General features: G+C 38.5%; 1 protein-coding gene across 2 annotated transcripts; it reads right to left on the reverse strand.

Moving 5' to 3' along the window:
- Window positions 1-1,320: 1,320 nt before the first annotated feature.
- LOC307127072 (guanylate-binding protein 4-like) lies at window positions 1,321-11,464 on the reverse strand. 2 transcript variants are annotated; one of them, XM_079818055.1, is made up of 10 exons: window positions 11,291-11,464; window positions 10,612-10,803; window positions 10,359-10,486; window positions 9,661-9,770; window positions 7,261-7,448; window positions 5,594-5,836; window positions 5,108-5,388; window positions 2,503-2,715; window positions 2,320-2,422; window positions 1,321-1,953 (listed from the first exon to the last, which is right to left on the reverse strand). In XM_079818055.1, exons 2-10 carry the CDS (start codon window positions 10,784-10,786, stop codon window positions 1,511-1,513), a joined length of 1,884 nt encoding a protein of 627 aa, XP_079674181.1. In that variant the 5' UTR covers window positions 10,787-10,803; window positions 11,291-11,464; the 3' UTR covers window positions 1,321-1,510. The 2 variants fall into 2 exon arrangements, with proteins under 2 accessions (XP_079674181.1, XP_079674182.1); XM_079818056.1 differs by having other exon boundaries at window positions 10,612-10,755; window positions 11,291-11,328.
- Window positions 11,465-12,043: the final 579 nt, after the last annotated feature.

The following is a 12,043-nucleotide window of genomic DNA, read 5'->3' on the forward strand; positions in this document are numbered from 1 at the left end:
CAACCAATCGTGATCTGGCAAAGCAAGTTCAAATTCCATTGGGCGATGTGAAGTGGAGCGGTAATTTTCTGTTCTTATTCATAAATCGGTTGAAAATTACATGGACAGACGAACTAACGTTTGTGGAACGATTTCCTGCGGTTTGTCTCATTTTATAAATTGCATCACTGACTAAATGGATTTTAACCTGTCTATGATTTAACTGACAACAAACAAATCCCTGCACAAAACCATGCAGCAGCAAAAGTCGCATTAATGGTAAGTGTTAAATTCACTTGTATTTATGTATATTGATACACCGTTTACTATTTCATGAAACTATCAAAGTTAACAAAACACAAGTGCCACCAGGCCGGCACCTACAGGCCTATTATGTGAAGTGTAGGCTGGCGAAATGGTGACGTGAAAGGACTTTATTATATTATAATTTTGGAATATTATGCAGCATTATGAAAGAAGTCTCTTATGTTCATCAAGCCTGCATTTATTTGATTAAAAACAGCAATATTGTGAAATATTATTAAAATAATGGTTTTCTATTTTAAAATAATTTAAAATATAATCTATTCCTGTGATCAAAGCTGGATTTTCAGCATCATTACTCCACTTTTCAGTGTCACATGATCATCCAGAAATCATTCTCATATGAGGATTTAATGTCAATGATGGAAACTGTGATACTCTTTTCAAGATTCTTTGATTAATAAAAAGTTAAAAAGAACATAATGTAATAATATTTCACAATATTAGGCTACTGTTTTTCTGTATTTTTGAATAAATAAATGCAGGCTTGATGAGCATAAGGATATATATATATATATATATATATATATATATATATATATATATATATATATATATATATATATATATATATATATATATATATATATATATATATATATATATATATATATACATATTGCCCCTTTCTTTTGAGCCCCTGCCCCTGAAGAACTCTCTGCACGGCCCTGTCCCGGACATTACGTCCATATTTGTTTATAGTCTATGTGTGCAACACATTTCTTCTCCCTCTTTGTGTTCCATTTTCTCTGCTAAAGAAACTCTTAAGCCTCTTAAAAGTCCTTATCCGTACTCCAAACACTTTTGGACCTTAAGACCTCTTTTAAGGGTTAAGATGCTTTCTGAATTACTTTCTTCTTTATTAGGATTTTTACTTTAATTTTAAGAGGAAACGAATAAGAATTTTCTTGGAATTTTGTCACCAGGAGCTACTCTTTGCGATTTTAGATTAAGATTTTTCATTAATACGGGCCCAGATATTTATCAAATCTTTAAAAAAAACAACACGAATTTATTCATTTAGACAGTGGTTGCAATTTTATTGCTATCAGATTCTAAAGCCCAAAATCAAGCTATGCAATTTACATAAATGGGTGATCAGCTACCAAAACATTACCATATTGAAATTACAAAATGCAGAACTTGAAACAGCTGTGAGAACAAAGTCTAACAAAGATTATAGTAATTACAACACATTCAACACATTTCACTGTATAGAACAGGATCGAGATACAGATGCAGGTCTGCTTGCAATTTCTTCCATCTTATCTCTGTACTGCTGCCTCAGCACTTCCATGTTCCGTTCATTTCTTCGCTGCTGATCTGATAACATCTGTGCATACTTTCTCGATGCACTCTCCTCTACCTCTGCATTCTTCCTCTTGAACTCTTCTATCTTCCAGGCCATCGTGTTAGCTTTCTCCTGAAAGCCCTTCTCCATCAGGGCAGACTGCTCTCTCAGCTTACTCTCCATTGCACGTTTTGTCTCCAGTTGTTGGCGGGACATCTCAGTTTGCATCATTTGTGTGACCTGTCTCACCCTCATTTCATTATTCTGTTGTTCAGTCACCATCTTCTTCTCCAGCTGACGCTGTCTCTCTTGCTGGGATATAACTTGCTGATTCAGAAGGACTGCCCTCTCTCTCTCCTCTGGGCAGCCAAAAAAGAAAGAAAGGAGCAGTTGAAGGAAACAGGTAAATAAAAGATGGAGAAGAGAGTCCAATCAAGGAGACAAATCTAACATAGACTCTACAGTGTCATCCCCTGTGTTTAACAATGAGTACACTGAAAACTGCAGCACTTAAAATGCAGTAGGTATTGGACAAGGCTGCCTCAGATTATTTTGGCCATTGGCTGGCATCCATCCCCTTTCTAGTAGATGCATATATAGTTTCTATAGCTTGCTTTTTTTTTTACTTATAAAAGCATCTGTTATTGAAAACAACAACTACAACTGGGATGGTCCTATTCATGTTATCATGTGTGTCTACTATGTTTGAAAAACTAAGCTTTTACCACAAATCCGTCTTTCATTTTCGGTTAGTTTATCATCAGCCTGCAGAATGGCTGTGGTAATGGGAGCCTTTTCTTGTAGAAACTTCACCAACACCTCAGCAATCTATGAGGACACACAAGGAAAGAGTAAACATGATGTTCAAAAATATTAATAGCTGAAGATACTTAGTGATATCACATCACCTTGACTTCTTTGTTGGCCAGTGTATTGTACTGATTCACAATGTCCTCCAGGTCCTTGCAGAAGAGATTGTAACCCCCAGCTCTGGCATAAATTCCTTGATTGATTCTTTCTGTCATTGGGTCAGAGAGAACTGACATAAGACTTTCACATTTAGCCTCGGAAGCCTTCTCATTGTCCCAGAGATACGCATCAAACTGATGATTGATGGCTTCCTAAAACAGCACACAGAAAACAGGAAGGATACTTAATGCTCATGAGTTCTTTTGCACATGCTTTTATCCAAAGCAACCTACAAGTCATATCTGCCTACTATAGTAGTGGAGGCTACCATGCAAGGTGTCCTATCCTAACCACTGTGAACAAGTAGGGGTTCAGTGTCTTACCCAAGCACACTTGATAAATTGACTAAAACTTTAAAATTACCTGGGTGGCCACGCTACAAGTTGTAGTAGGGAGTTTCAACCCAAAAGTGAATTAAAACTATTTATGGTTGCACTACTCAAGGCGAATCGGCATATTAAAGTGAACCAGCTAAAAGATAATATAAAATTTTGGAAGACCGTACCCAAGTCTATGGCAGGAAAGATCAATGCAATTAAAATGGTAACACTCCCTCGATTTTTATATTTATTTTCTTCCATCCCAGTTCTTATATCAGTTAAGTTATTTTCAAAATTGGAGTCTATAATTGTTTCATTCATATGGAATTATAAAGCTGTCAGAATATCTAAAAAATATTTATGGAAATCCAAAGCAAAGGGAGGCTTTAGTCTTCCGTCTTTCTGATGTTACTATTGGGCTGCTAATGTACTTTTTCTTTCCTGGTGGAGACAAACTAAAGAGGATAAAGGGGAGATACCAGAATGGATTTGGTTAGAAAGAACTTCTTGTAGGAAGACCTCTTTAGAAGCTTTGTTGAACAGTCCAATAACAATCGAATCATGGTTTTATAATGAGAATATGGTAATAAATAATTATTTTAAAATATGGAAGCATATTAAATCATATCTGGATCTTCCACATATATATTTGGACAGCCCCATTTGTAAAAATCACGCCTTTACCCCTGGTTTACAGGATAAGGTTTTTTTTCCCAATGGAAGCAAAAAGTTCTAAGTTCCATAAGAGATTTATATATTGATAATAAATTTGGCTCATTTATTCAACTTAAATTAAAATATGATCTTTTATCCACTGATTTTTTTCCGATATTTACAAATAAGGGCTTTTGCTAGAAAGCATTTAATTGGTTTTGCATCCCTATACATCAAACTTTGGAAAGTCTATGTAACTGCAGTCCAACTGAACGAGGCGCAGTCTCTTTCTTTTATGCGTTACTACTAGATAAGGTGAACACAAACACTGATCATAGTAGGCAAATTTGGGAAGAAGAACTTGGTGTTGAACTTTCTGGTGAGTCATGGGAAAGCTGTCTTACCCAAATGTATCCTCTATATGTAACAAATGTAAAGTCTCAGAAGGTACGTTGTCTCATGTTTTTTTTCATGTCATAAAATAAGACCATTCTGGCAGAATATATTTCAAGTTTCTTTCAGATACATATAAAATTGATTTGCCACCTGAGCCAAAATTGGGCATTCTTGGAGATACTTCAAACATTGGAAGTAAATATGTGTCGCAAGCTGTTTCTTTAAGCATGATCTTAGCTAAGAAGGCAAATTTACAGAAATGGAAGTCTGAGTTTGGACCGGCCTTTGAAATTTGGCTTAGAGAATTAAGTTATGTGTTACCTCTAGGTTGAGAACCACTGCTCTAGAAGAACTGAGATATACGATATTAGATAAACAAAGGACATTTGTAAAAATATGAAACCCAATAAAAATATTAATTAACAATCTTGACTTATAAGGCCTAGCAGTTAATGGTGTGCTCTGTGTTTCACATATTTGTACTGATTGTTTATTTTTCAAGGAGCTATAGTACATCCAACAACTAGATCAATGTGTTACCGTCTTTGTTTAGTTTTGTTCATGGTCATGTTTGTTCTTGTTCCCTAGTAGTAGACCTGAATTCTTTTCTCCATTTTTAGGCGTTATATGTAGCCTGAATGTACTCATTTAACAATTGCTAGCATGCAAGTTTAGTAATGTGCATGTATAATGAGTTTGTATGTATGCGTACACACATATATATGTCCATATAATGTGTGTATATGTATATAGGTGTATGAGTGTATGTATATATGAAGATGTGTATGTATGTATTGTATATTGATGCAGAACACTTTCATGCCTTATGTGGTTAGTCGATTACTCAGTTGTTCACTTTGTGCATATTAAACACTAACAACAACAGTATATAATGCCATGTTTTATATTACAACTGCATAACATACTTAATGTCAGTAATGTTCCCTGTTTGTCAAAAGCCAATAAAAAATAAAACATAAATAATAAACTATCTATGGTTGTAAGTAAGGGATAATCCATGGCTAGTTGTGCATTAAATGATTTGCATTAATATAGAACAGTTTTTAGACTGACTTAACTACCTGTGCGTTAAACGGTTTTATCGCACACCTTCCAGCCAATTGGAATTGAGTATTCAAACATGGTATAATTTGGTATGGCAACTCTCGCCTACCTCTAAAGATGTCAAATACTTCCCATCATCGTCCCTGAAGGAGCATTTCATGAATGTTTGTGTTGCCATGAGGCTGAAACACTGGTGTTCAGAGGTGATTTTATTCAGTTCCAGAGGGAAGGAGTCCTTCAGCTTCTCTAGTCCACTCTTGTAAACCTCAAGGCCTTCCTTCACCGCAGCCTCATTCTCAATCATTGACATGGCGATCACAGCATTCTCCAGACACGGCACAGTCCCATTGGAGATGGTGTCCACGTACATTTTCGCCAGATTACCCAAAACTTTAGGGAGGCAGAGGGGTCAAACACAAGGAATTAAAAAAGCATGGATGGATGCTGGCTGCATACAGAGTAACAAACGGCAGGTAATCTGGTTAACAGAAATGCTTCATTGTAGATGTTGGTGAATAAAATGTACAAAAACTGGACAAACTGTCCACCCGAAAATAACAGACAATCCAAAACATTTAGAGCCTTGCTGATTTACCTCTGCCGGTGACCGTGTGTCCATCTTTCAGATTTTTCACTTGGCTCTGGTCAAAGATAAACTGGCAGAAGCGATCAGTGACCTCCAAGAATTTGTTTGAAATCTCAGCTGGGTCCAGTGTCTCCAGATAAGAGACATTGTCTGGATTAGTTGGGAATGGGAAGGTGAAACATTTCCGTGATGGGAAATATTTTCGAATGCACTCTCTTGGAAGGTTGTAATTATTCACTTGCTTCGAGTTACCTTCAAGAGAACAACACAAAGATTTCCTTCAGTCAAATGATACACACGTTTCACAGACAAGGCTTTAGACTAGGGATGTGTCGTTCATTTTGAACGAATCTTTAATATGACTCGAGAACAACAGGTTGTCTCAGAGAGCGATTAGTTAATTTTGTGTTGACTGCGCATGCGCAACATCCCATATATTCTGTAGGCTACAGGAAACAGAATTGACTATTTCACCAGTCTCGAGTCATTCGTTCACCAAGAAGGCTGAATGCAGAAACAGTTCATCTCTCGTTCTTTTGTCACGTGACAGACAGCCATGTTGGATACAGAAATTAGTTAATTCCTTTACAGTCTATGGTTAATTCACAACCTTCCTTACAAACAAGTGAGTAGTTTTAATTGATTTTCATTTTCCTGGACACATTGGGTTGTTCAGAACGGATAGACATAACATATGTTTATTGCACATATCTTCTGATGATTTTATAATAATAAATATATTACAACATGCAGTCAATAATACGAATGTAATGTTGTATATGTTACGAGACACTGAACAGGGAAGCGGTCACGTAAAAAAAGAACGAACGACTTGAACGAGAAGACTCAAGAGATGAACTAATCTTTTCTGTTTCCGGTGACTGGGTAGCCTTGCCTACGGGGCTGGGACTTGATGAACGAATGACTCAAACCCGAAGACTCGAGACTGGTGAACTAAACAATTCTGTTTCCGGATGCATGTATGACCGGCCAAGATCAGACATGATGACGGAACGGCTCATACCCAAGACACAAGAGGTGAACTAAATAGACTGAAGACCCAGCTTAAGCAAATAATTAATCATTTATTTCTCAAAGTTTGGCCATGGCTGCATTAGCTTTTAGTTTATTTTTTATTCCAAAAGTACTAAATGTGTTGGAAAAATGTAGCATGTAACATTTTAATTAGATTCTGCTGAAATGAACGAAATGACTTGAACAAAGTCAGTAAAAAGATCAGAACTTCCCATTACTACTTAAGACTAGTCCCAGACTAAAATGCATGTGTGAGCTGTCTTAACTAAAAGCAACTTGCAACATGATCTTAAAATATGTCAGTGCCATTGTTTTGTCTCAAGAATTTTTTTTTTTTCTAAGGCACTTTTTAAAAAGCTGTCCTAATTGAACTAAGGCTTAATCCTGGCTTAATATAAACCTTGTCTGTGAAACAGAGGCCACAGAGGCCACAGAGAACAAAATTTATTCTTTAAAATCAAAGAAACAGCAAATTTCCAATGTATCTATACATTTGTTTGAATAATAAATGAGCTTGGATATCACTGTAGATAAACACAGGAAGCTAAAATCAGTTATTGGAACTGGCTAGACTAAGCAGATATCCATAAATGAGCTGATAAAGCAGTTAATGTAATACACTCTCAGGCTTGAAATATTACCTAGTTTTAGCCTCAGAGCAAACTCTAGATATTCATCCTGTGTTGTGTCTTGGCCATTGATGTTTAGCTGCAGAGTGAAGTCCCGCACAGCCCAGATGAAAGTAGGGAAGAACTTCACAAACTCTGAATCATCTACAACTTCATCAGGTGATTTTATCTTGATGTACTCTGTTAGCTCAGTGACAAATCTGTTTAGTGTGAGTTAAAGAACAGTTCACTATGAGCCAGGGACTATAAATAAAATCTCAAAAGAGAAAAGAGTTATTTAACAAATGTAGCTAATGGCCAATTTCAAAAATACACACAATGGGCCCTATCTTGCACCCAGCGCAATTGACTTTGTACACAGACGCATGTGTCATTCCTATTTTGCACCCGCGCAAAGCGCGCTTTTCCCTCCACAGAAGCACGTCGCTAAACTAGTGAATGAACTTGCGCTACCTGGGCGGTTCAGCGCAAAAAAGGAGGCGTGTTCCGGCGCAAACAATCCCTGGTGCTATTTTGCTGTTCCATTAAACAATTGCGCCACTGACCAGAAAAAACCTAGTCTAAAGTCAGTGGCGCGTTGCGCGTTGTTCATTATGCTATTTTAAGGGCGCATGCTTGACCATAATGTATAGCGTGCACAACGCGCATACACTTTGCTCATGTAATCTACACAGATGCAACAGTTATTTTTGCAAATCATAAATTGTTACACTAAAAAATATTAACACATGAGATGACGGAAATCATTGTGGTGTGCCACGAAGATGTGAAAAAATAGGCATAAATCTAGCTTACAAATTATTCAGGCTAATTGTAGTCTAATAATTAAGGAGACCTGTTTGCCCAATAGTGGCAACTTCTGGCAAGACATATATGTATATAAGGACATCTAACAAATTGGTTTGTCCGTCAAGAACCAGGAAAAAAAATCGGTGAGGGTGAACGCAGCGATGTCCTCTGCTGGCGTCAGGTCCTGAGTAGAGGCAGATCCACCTCCCGTTACACGGCGTGCCCGATTGATGCTGGCAAGCTTGGACTTTCCCCATCTTCTGATGTCATTGTAGCGCTTGCGGCACTGGTGCGACGTCCTGGGGATGCCAGCTGATGAAACAATTGTGGCTATTTCCTCCCACGCCTGTTTAACCGACGCTATTTTGGGTGGGTTTCTCCCATCCCCATACAACACAACTTCTCTGTCTTTCACTGCTCTTACAAGAACATCAGTCTCCTCGGCTGTGAACCGCTCCTGGCGTGCGCCTGGTAAATACGCCATAATGATAGCAATCCATTATGGAACTTGCGCACCTGCTTTTACAGGGAATGTTGGATGACGCTCTGATTGGTTTATTCACGTTACGCCCAAACCACACCTATGAATAATGAAGCTACTTCAGACCAACCCATTTTAGATTTGCGCCGGGCGCAAGAGCCATTTATCCCGCCGGGAAAATAGCAACAGCGCCGAGACCCGCCCACAAAGTTACTTGCGCTTCGCGCTTTGACACTTGCGTTTCAGATCGTTAAAATAGGGCCCAATATGTTCACTAACAATACACTAATCTTATTTATACGCACATTTGATCTTCTCACGAAAACTTGTGTGTACGCACATTAATTAATTCTCCTCATAATGTTATTGAATTCGGAGTGAATTCTAAATGAGCGACCACGTGCTAGAGGTGAGTAATTTACATAAAGCACACTTAAGCCATGTTCATTACCAAACCCTTTCCTTTAGTCACTCTCAGCAAACCCGACACATTCTTGACCTAGAGCATGTGCAGCAATTACTTTTAATATATTACTTTTTACTTATACACTGACCAAGCATAACATTATGACCAGCATGGGCACCCTGTCTGGTCTACGGCTATGCAGTCCCATACGCTTACATGATAGATACTGACCACTGCAGACCGGGAACACCCCACAAGAGCTGCAGTTTTGGAGATGCTCTGACCCAGTCGTCTAGCCATCACAATTTGGCCCTTGTCAAACTCGCTCAAATCCTTACGCTTGCCAATTTTTCCTGCTTCTAACACATAAACTTTGAGCACAAAATGTTCACTTGCTTCCTAATATATCCCACCCACTAACAGGTGCTGTGATCAGTGCTACTCACTTCACCTGGTCATAATGTTATGCTGATCGGTATATAAACTGCAAGCTCTAAAAGTAAACAAACAGCGGCAGAGGCATTCTTATAGTATGAAGCGTTATTATCAAACTCATAATTATGTATAAATCACAGGTTTTCTTGTTCATTTTACGTAAAATTACTTTAAGTAAATCCAACACAATTTTTATCAGTGAGGAATATTTCTATAGTGACAATCATACACAATCACAATATATTTCTTTCTTTAGATGGCCACATTAACAATGAAATACAAATTATGATCAGAAGGATACTGCAGTTCCTCTATGGCCCTGTTGTCGATCGTCCCTCGGCTGTTCAGGACTATAGTGCTACTCAGAAGGACGGCCAGGGAGAAGATCTTGGTGTCATGCTTGGAGTCTCCCTGAGACAGATTGGATATATTGATTTGACATGAAACCACAACCCATAATACAGACACACAATGCTTGAAAATGTATTGAATGGTCCCCTTATGAATGATCTGTGATTGTGAGATTGGTGTACAATTTGTTATTTAAGATCCTGAAGATATTGATTTTCATGTTGGTTTATCATTATCATCATAGATCACATAGATTTGTCTTGTCTTTCTCTTTCTTCTTCCCCCAGAGAAATAGTTGAACTTTAACTAAAGTCTTCACTACAATACATAACACCCAGCATCGGCTCTGACTCTTCTTCAAACCGATGCATTCTGGGATTGATTGTAATGTTAATTCAATGTTAATGTTAAGTTCTCGAATTTTGTAGTATTCCTTGTCCAACTCGCATTCACACAGACGACTCTCCAGCAATGTATGGAATCAAAGATCTGTGTGAATGTAGATAGATAGATAGATAGATAGATAGATAGATAGATAGATAGATAGATAGATAGATAGATAGATAGATAGATAGATAGATAGATAGATAGATAGATAGATAGATAGATAGATAGATAGATGGATGATTAAACTTGTTTGGCAGTCACCTTGTCCACGTCTCCGAGTCCCTCCGTGTCCAGCAGCACCAGAGTGGTTCCTGCTTTAGTGGGGTGGGGCACACACCACATCCAGATGCCCTTCGTCTTGGACTCGATGGTGCTGCCCAACGCAAACCCTGATAATGCCACACACACACACACACACACACACACAAACCCCACAATAACTCAATTGCATGTAACTGCATGATGTTTCTCTTAAGATTTTACACGCTTTTAGTGCTACCTGTGGGGGTCTAACCTGTTTGTTTCCCTGCGAGGCGGTTCATCAGGTAGGACTTCCCGGTGCGGTAGAGACCCACCACGGCCACCACCACCACCGGCTGCTGGATCTGCTGCAGGATCTGTAGCGCTGACGGCTGCACACACAGCTTCCCATCTGACTCTGTGTCAATCAAGCACACTGGTTTGTCCATGGTCACAGGAGAATACGCTGTCCAACAGATACACACATTTAAAATCCTTCAAGTAACTGCAGTGTACTAGAAGTAAAACGTTAAGATGAGTTGAGAAATAGTCCAGAAATTCTTCGGTAAAAAATACATTAATTCCCCAGATAAGCAGTTTTTCCTTTTTCAGTTTGGGGAAGTTTATGTAAAAGTGTTTCTCGTCTCATTTTAACACACACATACACGTGGAAAGAGAAACAGACAAAATCCACAGACTTATACATGTATATAAACACTCCAATAAAACCCACATCTTTCAACACATGCAGACATCCACACTCACATAATGCACACACACACACGTTCCCCACAAATTACACAAGCACGCTGAATGAGACGCATAAAAATGCTGTAAGCTTTGTGTCCAGCATCCATATCAGCCCCAATTCAAACTGGGTTTAGTTGATGAACAAAGTTATTTAAAGCTGCTGTAATACCCATATAACCCATGGATGAAGGAATGTCACTTACCCTTTTGCTTCACTTAACTTCAGCAGCTCGATCTGAGTTGTACACAGTACATGTTGTAGCTTTTTGACATTCTCTCTTAGACACTCCTTTAGGTCCGGCTCTTAAGGCCTATTGGTCTAGAGTAAGTTTAGGGGACGTCCCTGGTCTTTCAGTATCTCTCTGGTTATTTTCTGTGGCTTACTCCCCTTTTATTGACTGAATAAATAGCAATGTGCAGTTTAACTTTTGGTTTCACTTTGAAAATTAGCAACAGCAACATGTTTGAGCAGATCCAAGAAACGTGGAATCTTCCCAGATTGTGTAACCACATTTCTTTTGTTAATCTGTTGTGTTTTTTCCCCTGAGGAAATTCACTGGGAATTCCCAACACTAACTGACTTTTCTCATGGGTATCAGACATCATGAAAATAATGGGGAAAATATGGGCCCCACTTTATATTAGGTGTCCTTAACTACTCTGAACTTACATCAAAAAATAAGTACAATGTACTTACTGTGTTCATATTGTATTGCAAAACACCTTTGCTGATATTGAGGTGGGATACGGGTAGAGTTAGGGACAGGTGTGGTGGTGTGGGTAAGTTTAAGGGTAGGGTTAGGGACAGGTGTGGTGGTGTGGGTAAGTTTAAGGGTAGGGTTAGGGACAGGTGTGGTGGTGTGGGTCAGTTTAAGGGTAGGGTTAGGGACAGGTGTGGTGGTGTGGGTCAGTTTAAGGGTAGGGTTAGGTGTAAGGGAAGGGTCAGCAATGTAATT

This window comes from Gobio gobio (assembly GCF_949357685.1).
Source record: "Gobio gobio genome assembly, chromosome: 5".
In the NCBI taxonomy this organism is placed as follows: domain Eukaryota; kingdom Metazoa; phylum Chordata; class Actinopteri; order Cypriniformes; family Gobionidae; genus Gobio; species Gobio gobio.